This window comes from Histomonas meleagridis, assembly GCF_020186115.1.
Source record: "Histomonas meleagridis strain 2922-C6/04-10x chromosome Unknown scaffold_61, whole genome shotgun sequence".
Lineage (NCBI taxonomy): Eukaryota > Parabasalia > Tritrichomonadida > Dientamoebidae > Histomonas > Histomonas meleagridis.
The window spans coordinates 1,844,791-1,866,172 of NW_027150931.1; the positions used below are offsets into that span (position 1 = coordinate 1,844,791).

The following is a 21,382-nucleotide window of genomic DNA, read 5'->3' on the forward strand; positions in this document are numbered from 1 at the left end:
TTTGACAAAAAACCAAAAAGGGTACAAGGCTTGTATTGTCGGAGCTCCACTAGTAGGTAAAACTTCTTTAGCAATAACATACAAGCAAGGCGTTTTTCCAAACACCGAATATATACCAACATGCATAGATGACTATCAAAAAGATGTTAATTACGAAGGAAAAACAATTAAACTAAACATATGGGATATAAGCTGGCAAGTGATGAATATGATGTTATTAGAATATTTCATTATTCAAATGCCAGTGTTTTTCTTCTATGTTTTTCACTTGTGGATTCACTATCTTTAGAATCTGTAACAAAACAATGGGTTCCAGAAGTAAGACAATACTGTCCTGGTGTTCCTATTCTTTTAGTAGGTACGAAATCCGATATTAGAGATCAACCAAACGCGAATGATCTTTTTTTTTATGAACCTATTTCTTCAGATAGAGGGCAAGAAAAAGCAAACGAAATCGGTGCATCTTCTTATATTGAATATTCTTCTAAAAATGGATATAATGTAAATGAAACTTTTCAACTTGCAGTCGAATGTTTCATGAAAGGGAAAAAATCTAAAACAGACAAACCACGCAATCACAAAAAAGAAGTTTGTAAAATTTTTTAAAGTTATAAAATCTATGATGTGTTTTTTGATTTAGTTTAATTTCATTATTCATTGCTCAATACGAAATAATTATTCATTTTGATAAACTGATAGTTAATAGGGAACATATTATATTTTATCAAATTGCAGAAAGAATAAAAACATTAAAAAAATAAAATACTTCTTTATGAATAGTAGAAAATTTATACAATCAAAGAATGCATTTTTTTCACTAAAAGTTCATATTTTGTTCACGATGTTGTCTTCGTTAAAGTCAGTTGTAAATGGATCTTCATCAATGTTTGCATTAATCATTCCGACAGTGAAATTTCCATTAAAATCGCTATTCGATGATTTCGAACTTTCACTTTCATTAAGTTCGAGTTTCTTTTTACTATAAATTTTAATAAAACAAACAATAAATATTATAACAATTACAACAACTGGAATTATAACCCCAATTATAATATAAATTGTATTATTTTTATTATCATTAATTTGCTCAACATTTTTATTATGAATAGTGAAAAAATATGAATAAAAATTATAATATGAAGAATAAAAAATGATAGTGTAGTCATAATAAATGAGCTTTGTTTTAATATAGAAATTTTGTGAACCAAAATATGAATTTATATACGTAATTAACACAGAAGATCCAACAATACTAAGTGATTGTGAAACTGAAATTGAAAACACTAAAGTAACAGAATATGTAACGTTAACATTAGAATGTAAATCTGTAAACTTATTTGATTGAGTACATGTATCACTTTGTGTAAATGTATTTGATTGTGAATATGTATCACTTTGAGTGAATGCATTCGATTGAGAAAATGTATTTGTTGATGGTTCCATTTCCATAAAGAAGTGTGATGTTTCGCTTAAATTTCCGAAATGATTAATTGCCGCAACATGAATATATACATTATCATTAATGATATTGACAATATATCCTGATGTAGTTTTGTTAAACTTATCAATTTCCATATTAAGTGTGATAGTTGTATATCGATTTTTATCAATGATATAATAATATTCCCGAATCCCATTTGGATTTTCGAATGGAACAATATTTGATTGATATTTTGCATTGTGATTATTGTCGTAACCAACTACGCGATACAAACGTATGTCTTTTTTATCTTCTAAATTTATTAAAACTGTTCTTTCATTACCATATCGTGTGATATTTGGCTTTTTTGGTGAGCTTATGTTGATGCTAATTGAATTATCATATGAAAAATGATTTTTAGTTCGTTGATACAAATAACAAATTGTATTTACAATTAGCTTTCGTTCCTCTTCTGTGGTTTGTAAGATATCGTGACCTGCTTGAATTATGGCTGTGTTTTTATGCGTCGTCAAATAATAATGTGGATTTCCATATCTAGTTTTGGAATAACCTGTAAGATTCCATGCATATGTTTCTGCTGCAGTAAAATTTCCTTCATATTGATCTTTAGGAATATCTTGAGGTCGATTACTTAATTCCATCCAAACATCGCCGAAAGCTGCACTTTCAGCTGTGTGTGTGATTGGAATTGACATATTTCCTTGATGAATTTCATACGGAAATTGCGTCGGCAATCCGACTTTTTTAACAAACATTTCACCAGACCAATGACGCCATTTATCATTTATTGTTCCATTTGAGCATTTCGGAAAATATTTACATTCTGTCGTTCCAAGTTTAATCCCAAATTTATCTGCAATGCGACCAAGTCCAACTTCATTGCCAAATTCTGATCCTATAACATCATGTCCAAGCATAACACCATATCCAAGATCGATATATTGTGAAACAAGTTCAACTGATTCATCATTGAGAAAATCTTTACCATTTGAATCATAAGTTCCGAAAAATATAACATCATAATTTATCATATCTTCCAATTTCATATTTTCAAATTCAGAATTACTAATTGGAATGACATTAATAATTTTACCATTTGTAATAGGATTTTGATTTAATGGTTTAAAGCTATAATTTACATTGTCATAAACATAATTACCACCTTCTAGCCAGACTTTCAAACAAGCTGAGATAGGCATAGCAAGATTTGATGCATTTGAATCTTCAAAATAAAAAGTTACATTTAATATGCCACTAATGAACTCAGAAGGATATACATTGAGAACATTAACTTTCTCTGTTGAGTTATAGTCAAATGTGCTCAAAGGCAACCAATTTGTTCCGTTATCATTTGAGAAATAAACAATGAAAGATGCATTTTGAGTTTCATGATGGTTCGTCCAATTCAATAAAACGCGTGTTCCAACATTTTGGACAGAAAGGTTGATGGTATTATTAACAGCAAAAGTAAGTTTGAATAAGAAAAAAAACAAATTCGATTTTTTTTTTGAAACGCAAAAGTGACTGAAACTTTTCGAATATTGAAAGAAGAAACCATTTTTTTCAATGATCACTTTGTGAAATCCAAAACGATACCTTCACCTCACCTTTCACACAGCTCACTAATTTGTTAAATTGAAATCAATTTTTCAAGATTTGGGACAAACTTCCATATTGTTTCATTTGTAATATCATAGTCATAATTATGATATTTTATTCACAGATATAAATGTCTAAAATTCGAAAAACGAATATTTTTGAATGTGCTTTGTGACAATATCATAATGTGAATAAATTCTCAGATTTTACATATTATAATTGGTTATTTTATTGAATATATTTTGACAAGTTTGAGTGAACCTGAAGGATGAAATGTTGATTCCACTTTAACAATTGGTGCAACTCTTCTTCAGGGATATTACGCACGCATTTAGCAAGTTCGCACATTATTTCATTCGGTACAATTTGCAGACACCATTCGCCCGATGCGAATATGTTTGCTAATATTCTATTTACGTGTGGCGCAGTAATTTCCGGTAACTTCTGCATTGCAACGAACAAAAACTTTGCTGTGAATGGAATATCATCATCATCCACAACAGGCGGTAAACCAGAAAGAACGACATTTAAATCATCGTTACTTACATTTGGTTGGAATACCGAATATATCGAACACCAAAGTGTTAATGCTGTTTCTATTATCATATCTGATTCATAACATCCGCTTGTTTTCGATGCAATTAATGAATCGACGTTATGTTTTAATAAAGCAATTTGTTGTTGTGTGAATATATTACTTCGTGAATGAATTAAATAATTCATTGCTGACAAAATAATATTTTTCACATTTGTATTATTATTTGAATTTAACATTTTAAATCCAATGTCACATGCAATTGAAGCAACTTTATCATTATCTGGACAATTCATACATATAACACTTAACGTATGTACAATATATGCCTTAATTTGATTCTTTTTAGAGTTTAAATGCGGTCTGAAGATTTGTATGAATTCTTCAATTAGACCCGACACTTTTTGGCCGATAGAAAATATGAACATTCGAATACAAAAGAACAATTGATATAATACATTTGAATCAATAATTTTACCACCAGCAACTATTACTTTAAGTTTACCACGCATACAATCCGAAATTAACATGAATGATTTTTGTAATTGTTCAACAGTAAATTGGTTTCCATAACTAATGAAAATAGAACCTAATGAAATGAAAAGTTGTTGAACAAATGATACATCTGTACATTGATATAATTTATCGATTAATATATCAAGAAGAGGTGAAGCATCAAATTGAAGTGTTTTTAATCCTTCATTCATTAAAAGGATACTATTAGCAGCAGCGATTTGTATTTGTTCTTCAGGATTATCCAAGAATTGACATATAATATGAACAATTTGTTGTACATAATTTATCATTTCGTGTGGTAATTCGGATATAAATGTCGATAACGCTTTGATGATTGATGATTCCATTATAACTGTACGTATAGCAATTTGATATTGTTGATTTCCTTCTTCATTATTATCTTCTTCTTCAAGCGCTGAATATTGTATCTCTTTTTCTAAAAGATGGAGAAAACTTGGAACAATTCTTGGTATAAATTCCTTTAATGTTAATGGTAATACTTTCGCAATGTTTTGCGTACAATTCCCAATGCTTTCACTCATGATATCATCATCAATACTAATCGAATTTAATAACACATTCATTAATGATGGAATATCATTTTGAATTGCAAGTGGTGCAATTTTTGCTAAGTTACCAAAACATTCAAATACTTTGGCTCGAATCATTTCATCACCATTTAATAGTTGAATTAATATGTTTCGCATTCCTCCATATAAATCATTATTAATTTCATCAACATTACAAATCGCACTTGAAATACATGAAATAACTTGTTCATATTGCTCTGGTTGACATTGATTTAATAATGTGACTAATGCTGATACTAATTCAATATATTGTGCTGGTGCTTGATCTGCATTATAAAGAACATTATCTAATACCATCATAGCTCTTGGCTCTTGAAGTCTGTTAAATAAGATGTTTACAATCTCATTGAAAAACTCCGCGTAAATCTCTGAAATTTTGTCAGATGAAATTAACAAAAAAGTGCAACACGAATCAAATAAAAATGGATCATTTTGCTTGAGGGATTCTTTGATAAGACTCATAATGTTTTTGGAATTGTCAAGGATTTCTTCTGATGCACCTTCTATTGCACGCGCAAATGATAATATTGCAATTTGCATGATAATGCCATTATTACTCTGAATACCACTCAAAGAAAATGTTAAAAGCAGTTGAATAAGTTGGCCAGGTTCTTCTGTATTAACTGAAAGTGATGAAACAAAGTCTTCTACAAATTGTAAATCTGCTAATACACGATCTACCATGCATACTTGGACAGCTAGGTTGAGTACAGCCTTAAGATATATCGGTAACTGATTATCAACCTCATTTGGTTCGAGTGTAGGTGATGCAGATATTAATGATTGACATGAGAGTTTCAAATCTGGTGATGCATCACTTGTAATCAAATTAAATGCGAAGCTAATAAAATCATGAATGTGTGGAATGAAAAGCGGAAACTCATTTAAAAAAAGAGTTGAAATTAAATCAAAAATACACTTAGATTCTGCAGCACTTGGATCTGTTGTGATGCATAATGTGATCCGCTGTTGTAAAATTTCGGGAATTGTTGTATATGTTAAAAATAAATCATGATTAATTTTAGTAGTTAACATTTCAAAAAGAGTATATGATGAACAGCGAACTTCACGATCATTACTTACAAATGAAATAAGAAGGAATTGCATTAACTGTTCAAAATATTGAAGAAGAAGAATTTCAGGCATAATATCAACAATTGAGGTCCAAAGATTAAGAGCTATTGCTTGAGTACTAGGAGAAGGAAAAAATGAAAAAGCAAGCTGAAGAAATTCTGGCCAGTCAGTTCCAATTTTTTCCAATAGATCAACAGCTGCATTCCCTAATAATCTTTTGTTTTGAATCTCTGGCTCTGTTTGAATTAATTCGATTAAATATTTTTGCAAATTTAAGGTGTATTGATTATCAAAATCTAGTCTTCTTATCATTTGGCTAATTGCAATAATAGCGTATGAACGTATTAATGGATTTTCGCATTTTTGTACGACAATAAAAAGGTCTGAAAATAATTCAATATGTGTAAATAATTCTTGAAGAGTTTTTGTTGCTGAATCAATTTCATTTTGTGTTCCATGTAGAGCTGTTTCAAACAATATAACTAGCTGTTGCGCATTTGAAACATTCATATAACTCGATTTTTTGGAGCGGTTCGGGTACCCCTTTGCATGACCAGAGCCAATGGAGAAATCATTGAAAAAAACACAAGTGTAAATGACATACAACAATTTATTAAGCAAAAACATCATGTACATAAAAAGCAAGAATCTTTTTCACCAAAGAAATTATTTTTAAATAATTTTCTGAAAAAAATTATTTCTGAAATGAATTGCTTTTTAACTTTCTTATATTGGTAGAGCTAAATAAGTTTGTAGTTAGTTGAAAAAATATTCTTTTGATTAATTCGAAAAAAGAATTTTGCAAATTTTTGGAAGTGTTGAACATGTTTACAAAATAACATCTAAGGAACTTGTAAAACCATCTCATTATAAGGGTTAAACAAGATTAAAATCGTTAACAACTATTTTTAAATCAAAAAATTTTAAAAAATCAAAAAATGCCCCTGACCGGAGTCGGACCGGCGACCTTGCGCTTACGAGGCACACGCAATAACCACTATGCTACAGAGGCTCATGTGTTTATTATTGTTAAAGAATTGCCTTAAAGTTACTTTTGTAACTAAAAAGTGCTTTGTCAAACTATTGCATTTTTAATTTAATTTTAAAGATTTCACAACCTATTAATTTCAAAAAATGTTGCCCGATGATCCTCGTATTCATAAAGATTGTTACCGCGCTTTAAATGAAACTATAAAAAATCAAACTTATCGTTATATTACTTTTATACTTAGTGAAAAAGTGTATGATTTTATTTTGGTGGAAAAAAAAGCAGAAAGAGAATACACACTTGAAGATTTATTTGATGATCTTCCTCCAAATCAGTGTCGTTATGTCTTTTATGACTATGATTTTGTTGATAAAAATGGAAAGTTAAGAAGAATACCAATATTCATACATTGGATACCAGATGCTTGTCCTATAAGGATGAAAATGCATTCTGTAAGATATAAACAAGAAATGCATAGAGAAATAAAAAATGTTATTGGAAAAGATTCATTAATATATATAGAAGCAGAAGATGAAAATGAAATTGTAGAGACAGAAATACAATTGAAGTGTTCAAGATATATTGAAAATCTTAAATAAGAATAATAAAAAATTTTTATTTTATTTAAATATCACATTTACCATCTTTACAAGTATCGACAAAAGTTTTCACAGCTTCATTACTTTGTGCTTTAGTTTCAAGAACTTGATATTGTCTTGAACCATTTCGATAAACTGTTAAACCTTTACAACCCAATTTCCATCCTTCGATAAATCCTTCTCGAACCATATCTTCTGTTGCATCTTGTTCAAAATTAACTGTTTTAGAAATCGCGTTACATGTATATTTTTGAATTTCACTTTGCATATTAATATGATCTTTAGGTGAAATATCCAATGATGTAACAAATACTTTTTTAACTTCTTCTGGAACTCCGATAACATTCCTTAATGTACCTGTTTGAAGGATTTGTTCCATAATTTCTTTAGAATAACAATTATTTTCTTTAAGTGCTTTCTTTAAATGTTTGTTAACAAATGGTTTCATTTCACCTGCTAAACAATTACATCGTCGATATGCTAATGCAAAATATGGTTCAACACCTGATGAAACATCCATTAACATAGATGTAGAACCAGTAGGTGCTACATTAGTTAATGATGCATTTCGCATCGTCGCATATTTCTTACACCAAATACTTTTATCAAAGTTTGGGAAATTACCTTTTTCAGCTCCAAGTTTAATTGATTCATCAATAGATGTTTCTTGAATAATTTCCATAGCTCGTGTAGCTACTTTTCGTCCTTCTTCTGAATTATATGGTAATTTCATTAAAAATAACATATCTGCTAAACCCATAATACCTAAACCAATACGTCTATTATTTTTAAACATAGTATTAACACGTTCTACTGGAAATTGTGTTAAATCTACTACATTATCTAACATTCGAACTGCTATACGTGTAACTTCTTTTAATTTTTCTTCATTTAATGTACGATCTGAATTAACAAATTTTTCTAAATTAATTGATCCTAAATTACATGCATCACCTGAATGAAGATATTGTTCTCCACATGGATTACAACATTCAATAGGCCCAAGACCTGGTAATGGATTAGTCTTATTAACTGTATCAAGAAAAATACATCCTGGTTCACCATTACGCCATGCACTATAAATAATTTCATCCATAATTTCTGGCGCTGAAATATCAGCTTCTGTAATATCTGTAATACGTCCTGCTGCATCACGTGTAATATATCGTGGTTTCATCTTTTCACCATTCCATGTACATAACCATGGTGTTGGATCATTATTAATAACTCGTTCCATAAATTCATCAGTAAGTCCAACTGAAAAATCAAAATTCTCATATGTACCTTCTTTAGCTTTGGCTTCAATAAATTCTAAAATATCGGGATGATCAACACGCATTAAAGCCATATTAGCTCCATGACGACCATGTTGTTGAACTATTCGAAATGCTTCTGAATAAATTCGTAAAAATGATAATGGTCCACTTGATGAACCAAGTGTTCGTTTACATTTAAATCCTGCTGGTCGAAGAAGATGAAATGGAAATCCAATACCTGAACCTGCTTGTTGAAGAAGTGCTGCTTCTTTAAGTGTATCAAAAATACTATCTAAAGAATCTTCCATATGTAAAACAACACAATTAGAAATAAGTGCTGTCTTGGCACCTGCATTGGCTAATGTACGTCCTGCTGGAATAAATTCAAAATTTGTCATAACTTCACTAAAAATTCGACTCCATTTTTCTTCATCTTTTTCAACTGATGCTAAACATTTGGCTACTCGTTGAAACATTTCTTCTGGGGTTTCAATGATTTCATTGTTTTCATCTTGTTGAAGATATCGCGCTTTTAATACTTTCATGGCATTACTAGTAAAATTTAATGTAGTATTAATACCTTCAATATTCTTCATATTCTTAGTTGTACTCATATTTTGTTCAATTATTTATTAATAAAAAAATGAAGTGAATAAATATCGCGCCAAGAGAAATCTTCCTTCTTCTTCATTTCAATATAATTGGACGTTAAATAATTCAAAAATAATGGCGGTATGGCACTTTTTAGATATTCAAATTGTTAACTTGCTAAATTTATAGAAAAATAGAAAAAGACATCAAAAATTTTGAATAATTTTTTTTTGTCTATCCTCGATAAAAACTATTTCTTTGTTTCGATTTAATAAATTTCATTTTAAATATGTTTTTACAATCAGCATATGCTGAAATGAAATAACATTTATAATTGTTATAATTAAGATCTTATTGAATAACAACCTGTCGTGCTTGAAATAATCATATCGTTTAAATTGATAAATCTGATTTTTGGGAAAAGATGGTCGCTTAAAGGAAAAAAAACGGTGAAGCTAACTTTTTCTGTTAATTTAAAACGTTTCAAATGGAACAGCAAAATATGCAAAAAAATACAACTCAAGATGGTCTCAATCAGTTAGAAGCAATTGAACATATAATTTTCGGGTTAAGTAAAGAAAATATATCTCAATCTGTTGATTTGATCAATAATAAAATTGATGAAATTTATCAAACGTCTTTTAACTTAATCATCAGTCAAATGGTATACATAGTGTTCAGAATCAAAATGAATGATATTGATGTTTATTTAAATTTTATAGATGAAATTGATAAATTTGAGAAAAACAACAATTACAACTCCAAAATTATGGACGTATTCACTCATTATCTTCTTAACGAAGACACACAAGAATCAAATTATATACTCTATAGTATGATTGAAAACAACATGCTTGAACCAGAAACTGTTATAACAAGGAATTATGCATGCTTTGCACATTACATGACAAAAGAAAGAATAAATAGTATGAAATATGAAAAATTTATAAATCAAGTCAAAGAAAATTATGAAGAACTATCAAAGAATGATTGGGAACTTCATAAGAAGTTAATTAAAGAAGGAGTTAATCCAAATGAAATTGCGAAAATAATTCGATATGATGAAATAGAAAAACTTCAAGAAATATCATCACAAACAAATTTCGATTTCAATCAAACAATTGAACCATCACTTTATGAAAGATGTTCATTCATTAATAAAGAAAATGTTCCACTAATTGATTATGCTGCATTTTTTTCTGCTATTAAATGTTTTAAATATTTACTTATAAATGGTACAAAATTAACAAATACAGGTAAATATGCAGTTGCAGGTGGAAACTTGGAGATAATTCATTTGTGTGAACAAAACCATGCAACATTTAAAGATGCATATGAAACAGCAATTGAATTTCACAAAAACAATATTTTCCATTATCTTGATGAAAATAAATTCATTATGTTTTTTGATTTTGTCGTATTAGGTAAGCAATGTATTTTATATCACAACTACGAAATTTTTTCATTTTTAGAAAAAGAAGGTATGAAAATTGATGATGATATTATGAACGAAACTGTAAGTAGAGGGAATCTATTTCTTACCAAATATTTACTTAAAGAAAAACATCCTAAAAAATATTTACTTTTTAATTCTTTAATATCAGGAAACACTGAACTTGTTAAGTTTATCTTAGATAAAGGCGTTAACATAAATTCTACAGATGTTTTTTTATAAATTTTTCTGTTTATTTTGATAATTTTCTTTAATTTATATAAATAATTTAACACTGCGCTTATATTTGCATCTGAAAGTGGTCAAATAGATATAGTCAAACTACTTCTTGACCAAAAAGGAATAGATGTTAATGCTAAAAATATTGATTTCTGTTATTTAATTTATGTTTTAATAATTTTACGCTTAAAATTAATATTTAAGAATTTTGTAAAATATTTGAGACAGCACTTATGCGTGCTTCTTATAAAGGTTATATAGAAGTTGTTAAATTACTTCTTGAACAAAAAGAAATCAATATCAATTTTACTGATTTTTATTTGTTTAATTTAGAATTTATTTTAATGATTTTGGATTTCAAAATAATATTTGGAATTAATTTAAATTATTTGAAACAGCACTTATGAAAGCATCAGAAAATGGTTATATAGAAATAGTTAAATTACTTCTTGAACAAAAAGGAATTGATATCAATATTCAAGGTTTTTATTTTTATAATTTCTTATTTTAAAATAATATTTAAAAATTATATATATTATTTAAAACAGCGCTTACTAGAGCAGCTGAAAATGGTTATGCGGATATCGTTAGATTACTTCTTGAACAAAAAGGAATTGAAGTCAATAATGAATATATTTATTTTCGTAACTTTATATTTCAAAATAATATTTGGAAATTATTCAAATTATTTAAAACGGAACTTATGTTAGCAGCTCAAAATGGACATGCAGAAATAGTTAAATTACTTCTTGAACATGAAGGAGTTGATATAAATGCTCAAGATATTTTATTGTTTGATTTGATATATGTTTTAATAGCATGAAGTTTTAATAAAACTTCGAAACCCTGAGACATATGATTCAGATTATTATCAAAATCGTGTCTATAATCTCAAGAAGTTTAATAATTATATTTTTTCCATTATATTTTTCCTTAATCTTTTAATTACCATAACCATTGGCTCATATGCAATCCATAAAGTTCCAACTCTTCTCATCCAAAAATGTTTAGGCCTTTCATTTATTTTTGGTTTTGTTGGAATACTTTTTAATTTCTTATTCATGTGGCTTTTACCTGAGCAATATCTTAAGTATAGCATTTTCATTGGTCCAATCTTTGGTATTATTGGTGTCATACTTGGATTTCTTTACGGATATAAAATTGCGATTGGAATTTATATTTTCATGGCCATTGTTGTGACGTTTGCATTTTTCTTTTCTCGCCATGACTTATTCTTTTCTCGTGCTCTTTTACAGATGTCCATTCGCACACAGTTCATCAAATATTTTCCGAACTTTATTTTGCTATCGGTCCATATCGTCGTTGTATCGTGCATTGCAGTTTTCTATTCCTATTCACATATTGCCATACTTCTTCTTGATAGTATTTCTTCCTATGCAGTTGTATATATGTTTCTCTCCATCATTTGGATCATAAACACATATTGTAACATTGTTTATATGATCTCATCATCAACAAGCGCTGCATATTATTTCACCTCGAGCACCGCGCGCGAGATTAAAATACCAATTTTGCGAAGTCTTTTACGTTGCTGTATCTTAAACGTTGGCTGCGCGGCACGTGAAGCAGTCTTAGTGCCCATTACGCAATACATTCATACAGTTGCACGCCTTGCGCCGGGTCCAACATTAGAGAAGATCTTCCACAAGAATGACGCGAAGCCACTAATCAAAGCGCTTAAGAAGTTATCATACATCGCTTCGATCTTTATGAAGCCACTTGACTTATTATTGGGGTATCCAACGCGACAAGGACTGATATACTCGTCGATGTTCGGCGTGCCATATGACGAAGGATGTTTACGCTTTGCTGAGATATCTGCGAAGTATTACTGTAATTTGTTGAACGAGATCCAAACAATCGGTACGAACTTGGCATGCCACTCATTAAATATTATATTGATCGCAGTGACAACAGTGGTGCCAACTTGTAACAAATTGGGACAATATTCGAATGTGTCAATACCTTTCATCTTCGCATACGCTATTGCTAACGCTTTCAGACAAATGTTAAGAGGTCACTACGAAACAATACTCGTAGCATTCAGTGAGTGCCCAAATAGAATGAAGACAATCAATAGAGAAGTGGAGGAAATATTGGAACAGCAGTATGGAACTGAGCTCCAAACTCGCTGCTTCAGGCAGAGCAATCAGTTCGAGGATGAAACAGTTGAGTAAAATTTTATTATTAAATTTGTTGAAAATGCTTTCGAAATATATTTAGTAAAATATTTACTGAGTGTTCAAAATGTTTTCCTTTGATGGAATTGAGATAAGTGAAAGTGTATTCGTTTCTGTTAAGCATTTACTTATGTTTAAATAACACTTTAAACTACTGTTTATGATTATGATCATCATTTCTTTCTTAAAAATTTTACATAAAATAGAATATTGATTGTGTTTGGAGCATTTGAAAATAGAGATAAATCAAATTTGTGAAAAAGTGAAAATAATTTTGAGCCAAATTTCAATGTAAAAAACTGTTTAAACGTCCATTGATATCAAAAACCGTTTTCAAATTGAATAATTTTAAGGCCGATCAAAAAGTGAAACGCACTTTTCTAGAATTGCTACTTTTTTAGCAAGGGCCGCAGCCAAATAAACTTAGAAAAACCCAATTAAACTCCTTTTATTTCAATTTTCTGAACTTATCTGGTCACGACCCCTTTTTTCTGTGCGGCCCTTTTTCTGGGAATTGTAAAAAGAAAAATGGCTTCGATCATCCCAAGAAAACAGAAAATTGTCCTTCTCGGAGATGCTGGTGTTGGAAAAACATCACTCCTAAAATATTGGATAGATAAACAGTTTTCTTTAGAACAAGCACCAACTATTGGTGCATCTTTTGTTGAAAGCGATTACATTTTCCAAGAAAAAAAGTATCACATTCAAATATGGGATACCGCTGGAGAAGAAAAATACAGGTCAATGACACCAATTTATACACAGGGATCATCTGGGGCGTTGATTGTATTTAATCTTGCAGACAGATCAACCTTTGAGAATGTTCCTGCATGGCTTGAAATGTTAGATTCTCCTACCTCGATGAAAATCACCCTTGTTGGCAATAAATCTGATCTTCAAGACCACAAAGTAACTTTTGAAGAAGCTCTTGATTATTGTCAATCTAATTCAATAACATATGTTGAGGCAAGTGCCATGAATGGAAATGGTGTTGATTGCGCTTTTCAATCAGTTATTGTTAATGATGATCTCTACCAAAGTGAAACTTTTAATGAGCCAGCAACAGTTGATATTGAAATCAAAGATGAGCCGCCTAAAAAGCCTTGTTGTTAACTCTGAATATTTATTGCTTTTCAGCAACACTGTTTTTTCAACTAATAAACTTCATTTCGTAAATATTAAAATCATATTTTATGTATTTAAGTTATATACTTCATATCTAAAGTTTATTGCTGCATTTTACAAAAGACCTTTTTTAATATTATCTTGTTCACAAAGTAAATTGACTATTTCTTTATTATGATTATTATGTGCAATCTTAGGTGCTGTCATAAATACTTTAAGTAATTTTTATATATTAAATTTGAATTTTTACATCATTATAAAAAATTTTAGGTTAAACAAATAAATATTTTTGGCATTAATATCAAAAAAAAATTTCATAATTGTAACATGAAACACATTTTATTCCTAATGTTTCTAAAATATGAGCTTTATCTAAATTTATTTTCATAAAGATATTTAAAGATACCATTTCGATAAAACTCTATTGCTGTTTTGTGTTAAATAATGAATGATTTTGTTCACATAAATAAATAATTTCTTCATTTCCCTGCATTTTTAATATTTGTAGCATTCATAAGTAAATATTTAAAACATTTAACTGATCCAAAAAATGATGCATAATCAATTAGTGTAAAATTTTTTTGATTAATAAAATCACATCTTTCATAAATTGATTATGGAATTATTTGATTAAAATCGAAATTTGTTTGTGATGATATTGAATATATATTTGATCACAATTTTTGGTTAAGTTTAATTCACCATTAAATAAGATGACTCTTGTGAACATTTTTCAAATATGTAGTTAAAAAAACTTTAGGATTTCTTTTGTTTAATTTTCTTTTCTATGAGTTGATTTTAATTAACTTAAGTATAAATCACATATATGTGACCATATATGGTCATTTGTTATGTAATATAGGTCCTCAAAACATTCTATATTTTTGTTTATAGAATTCATAGTTTCGTCAACTCTAAAATCAGGATCTTTTGGTTCACAGATCATTAATGAAGTGCTTATGTGTTTTTTAATCTTTCACTTAAAATGCTTTATGTATCGTAAAGTTTGGTGTGCCCTTTTAAAATACGTTAGTTAATGAAAATTTGTGATTTTCATAACAAAGAACTAACTGTCTTACCTACAGAAGAAATTCCTTGTGATGTTGAGGATCTCAAATTATCATGCAATCAAATTATTAATATTCCTGATGATTTTTTTCGGACAAGAAAAAGAATTTGGAATCTTGATTGTAGTAATAACAAATTAAAAAAGCTATCATTTACTAAGCATATAAGCGCTCTACGAGTTCTTGATTTGTCAAATAATGATTTGGATTTTGATCAATTATTATGTCTTTTAAACATCTACATTGTTCAACTAGAAATATCAGGCAATAATTTTGATGAAGCATTTTCTTCAAATTTGCTTTTATTTCCTTCATTGCTTGAGAAAGTTTGGATTATAAATGGATATTTTGTATCCGATTATATCCGAAAACAAGCAAAAAAATTCAGAGAATCCATTCAATTTGGAGAACTAATTCTTTCTCTTTGTCAAGTTCCAACGAAATATCTAGGACAGTCAAGCGTTTCCCAAGCAGCTAATGATTTTATCAATAATTTTAACAGTTTCAAATTATTTGATTCAAAACCATTTCTTTCTCCACAAGGGATTCTCCTCAAAAATAAAACAAGCCTTCCACAGATTAATCGACTTCAGCATTTATCACAATTATTCCCAATTTCAATTCCAGCATCCAATTTCACAGATTATTTTGGAATATCGTTGGGTGTTCTCTCTCATATTTGGCTTGGCCTTCCTCTTTCCATTATTCCAGAAAATATTTGTGGAACATTTTGGAAAAATATTTCGCCTGATATCGAAAAATATCGACCTTTTCAACTTATTCTTTTGCTTCTTTATATTAATGAGCATATTTCTACGTCTGCACAATTAGAAAATGATTTATGGAAATCTCTAGAAATCACTCAATTTCTAAAAATAGGAGAAACCCCTCTTATCGGATCCACTCCGCGGCTTGTCCTGACTTCGTTTTATGAACATATAAATTTGGATCCAAATCCTAAAGATTTTCCCGATTACAAAATTTACATGAAACTTGTACAACACATGAAAATCCCTGAAGAAAAGAGAAGTATTTTCGAATTGGTTCATAAAGAAATTTTGAATCCTTTACATTATGATGGAACATCATATCCTTGTAAAGATGATCCAATTATTGTACAAAATCCTTTAAAAAATTCTTTAACAAAAGGAAAAGTTTTTGAGATAGTAAATGGAAGAGTTTGTGCTCTAATTGATTCTATTATAATTCAACTTCCGCTTAATGATATTTTTTGGGATTCACGTGGAATATGGAAAGAAACACACCAAACTAAGTCCGCGAAAATACCAAAGAACAGATATAAACTAATGACTCCTCTTAAATCTGCTTTCAAACCCGAAATAACGGAAAAGCCGCTTTCGGGGTGCCCCGATCCTCTGAAACCGTTAAATAATTGGAGGAAAATTTCCAAAGAATCCAAATTCATTAATAGAAATACTCCTGTTATAAAGTCACAACCTACCAAAGGACATATTTTACCATTGCTGCCTGGGAATCAATCAGTTCCAAAAGTAATAGTTCAATCGAAAAGAACACATCAAGTTATAAAAGATGTGGTCAATATTACATTTGGAAATGAAACTATTAATGGACATCGGATGAGGAAATTTAATGTTCGTATAGAAAATCAGTTAACACATAAATCAAAATATTTATGGATTAATGAAAATGAAGTTTCACCCGATGATATTCAAATGCTTGTCTTATTATACAAGAAACACATAGAGGACAGAGTTATTGTGGTTCCAGGCGATTAAAATTATTGTTTGTAAATATTTATTATATAAAAACATTTTATTCTTCTGAACGAGAAAGAAGTTTTGATATCCAATCCGATATTTTTGTATGAAAGTCTTTAATTTGATCTTTAATTCTCCTATCTATTGATACTGTGCCATCATTTAAAGCTTCAAGCAGTTCATATCCTTGATTCTGTATGTTTAACATCATTTGATCATTTGCGCTTACGGTAATTGTTCCATTTATATTCGTTCTTCGATCTATTGCAGCTTTAATTGAAAACAATGTTGCTTCTGTACCAGAGCTAATATAACATGAATCAGATTCAGCTCTAATTGACCAATATTCACCAAAAGGAGATAAAAATGATTTCGGTTCCAATAATTCTTTTGGTAAAATTCCTTCGACTTTAAATTGTAATGAAGTAATATTACTTTGAGTGGTTAATGAATGCATTGGAGAAAGTGTTCCAACATTTGACCAAGTGGAATCAATTGGAATAGAATAATCGAAAATATCAAAATGAGAAGAAACAACAAAAGAAGCTTCTTTTTCATAGCAAAGAAAAACATCAATATCTAAAGGCTGTGGAGAAACAACACTTATTTCTCTTTTCCATTTAATTACTAATGTTTTAATTTGAGGAATTGTAATTGTTTCTGTTGGTTTATCATTCGTTTTAATAACAATTACAAGAGTAATTCCTCTGCATGAAAATTGAGTCAACGGAGTTAATTCTAAATTGATAAATGGAATTACTTCTCCATTTGGTGTCAACACAACTTCCATTGTTAATGAAGATGATATCGCATTACTTCCATTTTTTAATGCTCGAATTAATTGAATTCCATCAAGTTTAGATTCAACATTTGTTATTTGCTTTTGTAAGTCATTATATTCATTGGATATATCACATAACTTATTAAGCGAATATTCGATGAATCGTGACTTTGGATCCATAGTTTTATGGGAATGTTCAGTAATGGGAATGATTACGCCTGATGAAGTTAACGCATAATTAAGCATTGATGCTATAATACGCGATGGGAAAACTGAACAGACTTGAAATGATGATGGGTTTGACACAGGTGCAACATATAATCTTTCATTAGAAACAAAAAGAAGTTGAGTACCTTCAACATATATCGATGATATAGGGTGTGGAAGTAGGCCAACAACTTTGTTCGATAAAATTGTACCATATTGACCAACAATGATGACATGAGAATTATCTATATAAATGTTATTTATTGGTTCCGACTTCGAAAGAAATGGAAGAGACAATTCTTCATAAATTAGAAGTTGATTCGGAAATGAGATTCGATAAACATTACCAAGATTATCACCACAAAATACAATGGTATGTAATGGATTTGATTCTGGTATTAACCCTGCTGAAATGGCAATGCTTCGGGAGACTGATGTGACTGATGTTATTGTGGTCTCAAGATTGAATGTTGAATTAATTGAAGAATCGCGAATTGTAGAAATAATATTACCACAAACAAGGTATAAAATCTTTTCGTATGGAACAATGTAGATGGATTCAAATTGGAAAGGAATTTGAATTAATTCTTCAAAATCCAAATTTAAAGAAGGGTCCTTAAGCAATGGCAAAATGCGTGCTCTAAAAACATGTGATTCTTTATCGACAACATATAATGATTGCCCTTTAGGTGAAAAAATGATATTATTAATTTTATTTTGAAATTTAAAAAATTGTGGTTTAATTTTTGGATGTTGGAGAAACAACACGATCCTATTTGATGTTGCTGCAACCCATTGACCATTAACTGCTATTTTTGACTTTTTTGTTGGATGCGATATTATCATCTCCAAAAAAATACAAATAATATTTTGGGAATAGTTAAAAGAATTTCAAGTCTTTAAAGGTTTGTGTTATCAAGTTCTTCATTGCGTTTTAAAATTAATAGATAAATGTAATCAAAATTAAAAATATCATAAAATGTCTTTATTTAGCTCCTTGGCTTTTCCTTCTTTCCGAGCCATAAGGCAAGAAGAGAGAAACCTGCAACTTTGATAACTTGGAAACGAACTCCTGGAAGATCACCAACGGAACGGTTGGAACGACCAAGACCAGCAACAAGTACACGATCGTTATCATCAATTAAACGAAGGGAACCATCACGTGGAACGAATGCTGTGATGACTTTGCTGTTCTTTTTGAGTTGAACACGAACTGCCTTACGAATAGCAGAGTTTGGTTGCTTAGCTTCGACAGCGACCTTTTGTGTAACAATACCTGAAGCCATAGCAACACCTTCTAATGGTGTCTTGTAAATTGTTGTGCTTTGCCTCTTCCTATATTTCTTGCTTGCCCAGAGGTTGTTTCTGTGTGCGACACGGAGCTTACGAGCTGCCTGACGACCGCATGCCTTGGATTTGCCCATTGATAAAGGAGGACCACTTGGCACTTTTACGGTTACATAAAGATTTTAAATTACAAATTATTTTCATACATCCTTCCAGCTAACAAAGTAATGTGCAACATGAAGTAAAGCAACATTGGTTGTTATTCGTTTAAAAAAGATCACGGTTAGATGTATATCTCTTTTCATTAATTGGATAATTTAATACATAACACTGAAAATATTTGTACACTTTACTAAAGGATCCGCATTTCACATTACTTTAATTGAGTAAATATAATAAATTATTTCTTTGAAATTCTTATACCATTTGAACGGGATTTAGGTGGTTCTTTTTCATCAGGTTGAAGATCAGCTGTGTAATCAGATGCAGGGTGTTTCATTATCTCTTCTTGAATTTGTGAAATTAGAGACATCCTTTCTTTGAGAAGTGCACTTTCTCTAGAAAGTTGTTTGCTTATCATTTCAAATCCTGAATCCATCATACTGTTGACTGTAGTAAATGGGTCATCTGTGATTTCTGCTTTTTCTGCTGAAATAGCAAAATTACCAATTATAGAAGTATCAATAGAAGAGGAAATTGCAATGTTTTCATTGAGTGATTTTTCTATATTGTCTAATTTTTCAAGCCAAGGTAAATCAACTTTTTGATCATAATCTAATTGTCCTTCTTCTTCTTTAATCTGCTTTAACAAACGTTCTGACTGCTCAAATACGTCATTAGGAGGTGGATCTGTTTTTTTGGGATTTGTTTTTTCTTTAACTTTAGTTGGGGGTAGCTTTGAAATACTTGTATTTTTCTTTGTAGGAATTTTACTCTGTTTATCAGGAACTCTTCCTTGGGGTTTAAGACGTGGGGTTCTATTTCCTGTAACTGGTTTTTTGATTATATTTGATTTTTGTGTTTTCATCTTAAGGATCTTTTAACGGTTTACGTACGTTAAAACTGTTTGAATTTGAAAAAAATTGAACGTATCGCTGAGGACGATATGCTTTGATTGTTTTTTGATCGGCACTAATTTTAGATAAAATTTCATTTCATGAAATAAATTAAGAAATTTTTATTCATAAACAATTACGCAATTTTCAATTTTAATATCTTCATGGTTTGTTTGTCTTGCTATTATTTTTATAATTTTATTTAGCGATTTTACATTATCAATTTTATCATTTTCATTTATATGGACATTTGATAAATTTAAGAATCTCAAAGATTCCATTTCATTTATGATACTCAATGAGAAGTCAACAATACTTGAATTTCCGGATATGTCTAAAGAACGAATTGTCTTTGATTTACATATCCATGTTGGAAACTTAAGCAATGAGCAATATGAAATATTAAGGTTCTCTATTTTTGGAAAACATTCAATCATCTCATCATCATTTCCAATTTCATTAAATGAAATAGAAAATGTGATAAGGTTTGGCATCGTTGTCGAATCAAGAATTGCTGGCCATTTTTGAAGGCAATTTTTGGAGAGATTCAAACCTTCTAATTGTTCCCATTTGATTTTGTCTGAGAGAGAACTAATAAAATTGGACGAAAGATCAAGGTTGCGAAGTAGTGGAGGTAATTTATATAATGATGGAGGGATATCAATTAAGCCGATATTTTGTAATGATAGTGAAGTAAGTTGTTTAAATGCAAATATTCGTTTAAAAAAATCTCGGGTAGTAATAATAGTATTGGAAAGATCGATAAATTTGACATTTGACTTTGTTTTGAGATTATTGATTGTGGGATCTATTGGAGAAATATTTGAAAAGATAAGAGCTTCTTTCTCGTGGAAAAATTGTTTGAGTTTTCCAATTGGAATTTCGTTATATTGTGGATAATCTTGTGCACGCTTTTTTATCACATATACTTTTTCTATTTCGTCGCTATTTTGGCCTTGTTTTTGGTCTGACTGTGGTTGGTCTTGAAATAACTTGCTGAGATTTGTTCTTGAATTTGAAGAATAAATAAATCTCATTATGTTTGTATCTGTTGGTTCA

General features: G+C 29.7%; 7 protein-coding genes across 7 annotated transcripts; 2 read left to right on the top strand and 5 right to left on the bottom strand.

The window, feature by feature from the left end:
- Nucleotides 1–3,268: 3,268 nt before the first annotated feature.
- On the bottom strand, nucleotides 3,269–6,391 carry GO595_010590 (uncharacterized protein; the record flags this gene model as incomplete). The annotated part of the gene is made up of 1 exon (XM_067913286.1): nucleotides 3,269–6,391. The coding sequence occupies one exon, from the start codon at nucleotides 6,389–6,391 to the stop codon at nucleotides 3,269–3,271; it is 3,123 nt and encodes a 1,040-aa protein (XP_067769328.1).
- Nucleotides 6,392–7,367: 976 nt separating this feature from the next.
- Nucleotides 7,368–9,143, bottom strand: GO595_010591 (ribonucleoside-diphosphate reductase, adenosylcobalamin-dependent; the record flags this gene model as incomplete). The annotated part of the gene is made up of 1 exon (XM_067913287.1): nucleotides 7,368–9,143. One exon carries the CDS (start codon nucleotides 9,141–9,143, stop codon nucleotides 7,368–7,370), a length of 1,776 nt encoding a protein of 591 aa, XP_067769329.1.
- Nucleotides 9,144–11,922: 2,779 nt separating this feature from the next.
- Nucleotides 11,923–13,059, top strand: GO595_010592 (XYPPX repeat family protein; the record flags this gene model as incomplete). Its single annotated transcript, XM_067913288.1, has 1 exon — nucleotides 11,923–13,059. One exon carries the CDS (start codon nucleotides 11,923–11,925, stop codon nucleotides 13,057–13,059), a length of 1,137 nt encoding a protein of 378 aa, XP_067769330.1.
- A 531-nt stretch (nucleotides 13,060–13,590) lies between these two features.
- On the top strand, nucleotides 13,591–14,175 carry GO595_010593 (Ras family protein; the record flags this gene model as incomplete). Its single annotated transcript, XM_067913289.1, has 1 exon — nucleotides 13,591–14,175. The coding sequence occupies one exon, from the start codon at nucleotides 13,591–13,593 to the stop codon at nucleotides 14,173–14,175; it is 585 nt and encodes a 194-aa protein (XP_067769331.1).
- Nucleotides 14,176–17,048: 2,873 nt separating this feature from the next.
- On the bottom strand, nucleotides 17,049–18,827 carry GO595_010594 (uncharacterized protein; the record flags this gene model as incomplete). Its single annotated transcript, XM_067913290.1, has 1 exon — nucleotides 17,049–18,827. The coding sequence occupies one exon, from the start codon at nucleotides 18,825–18,827 to the stop codon at nucleotides 17,049–17,051; it is 1,779 nt and encodes a 592-aa protein (XP_067769332.1).
- A 143-nt stretch (nucleotides 18,828–18,970) lies between these two features.
- On the bottom strand, nucleotides 18,971–19,405 carry GO595_010595 (40S ribosomal protein S23; the record flags this gene model as incomplete). Its single annotated transcript, XM_067913292.1, has 1 exon — nucleotides 18,971–19,405. One exon carries the CDS (start codon nucleotides 19,403–19,405, stop codon nucleotides 18,971–18,973), a length of 435 nt encoding a protein of 144 aa, XP_067769333.1.
- Nucleotides 19,406–19,668: 263 nt separating this feature from the next.
- GO595_010596 (uncharacterized protein) lies at nucleotides 19,669–20,295 on the bottom strand (the record flags this gene model as incomplete). The annotated part of the gene is made up of 1 exon (XM_067913293.1): nucleotides 19,669–20,295. The coding sequence occupies one exon, from the start codon at nucleotides 20,293–20,295 to the stop codon at nucleotides 19,669–19,671; it is 627 nt and encodes a 208-aa protein (XP_067769334.1).
- Between the last annotated feature and the right edge of the window lie 1,087 nt (nucleotides 20,296–21,382).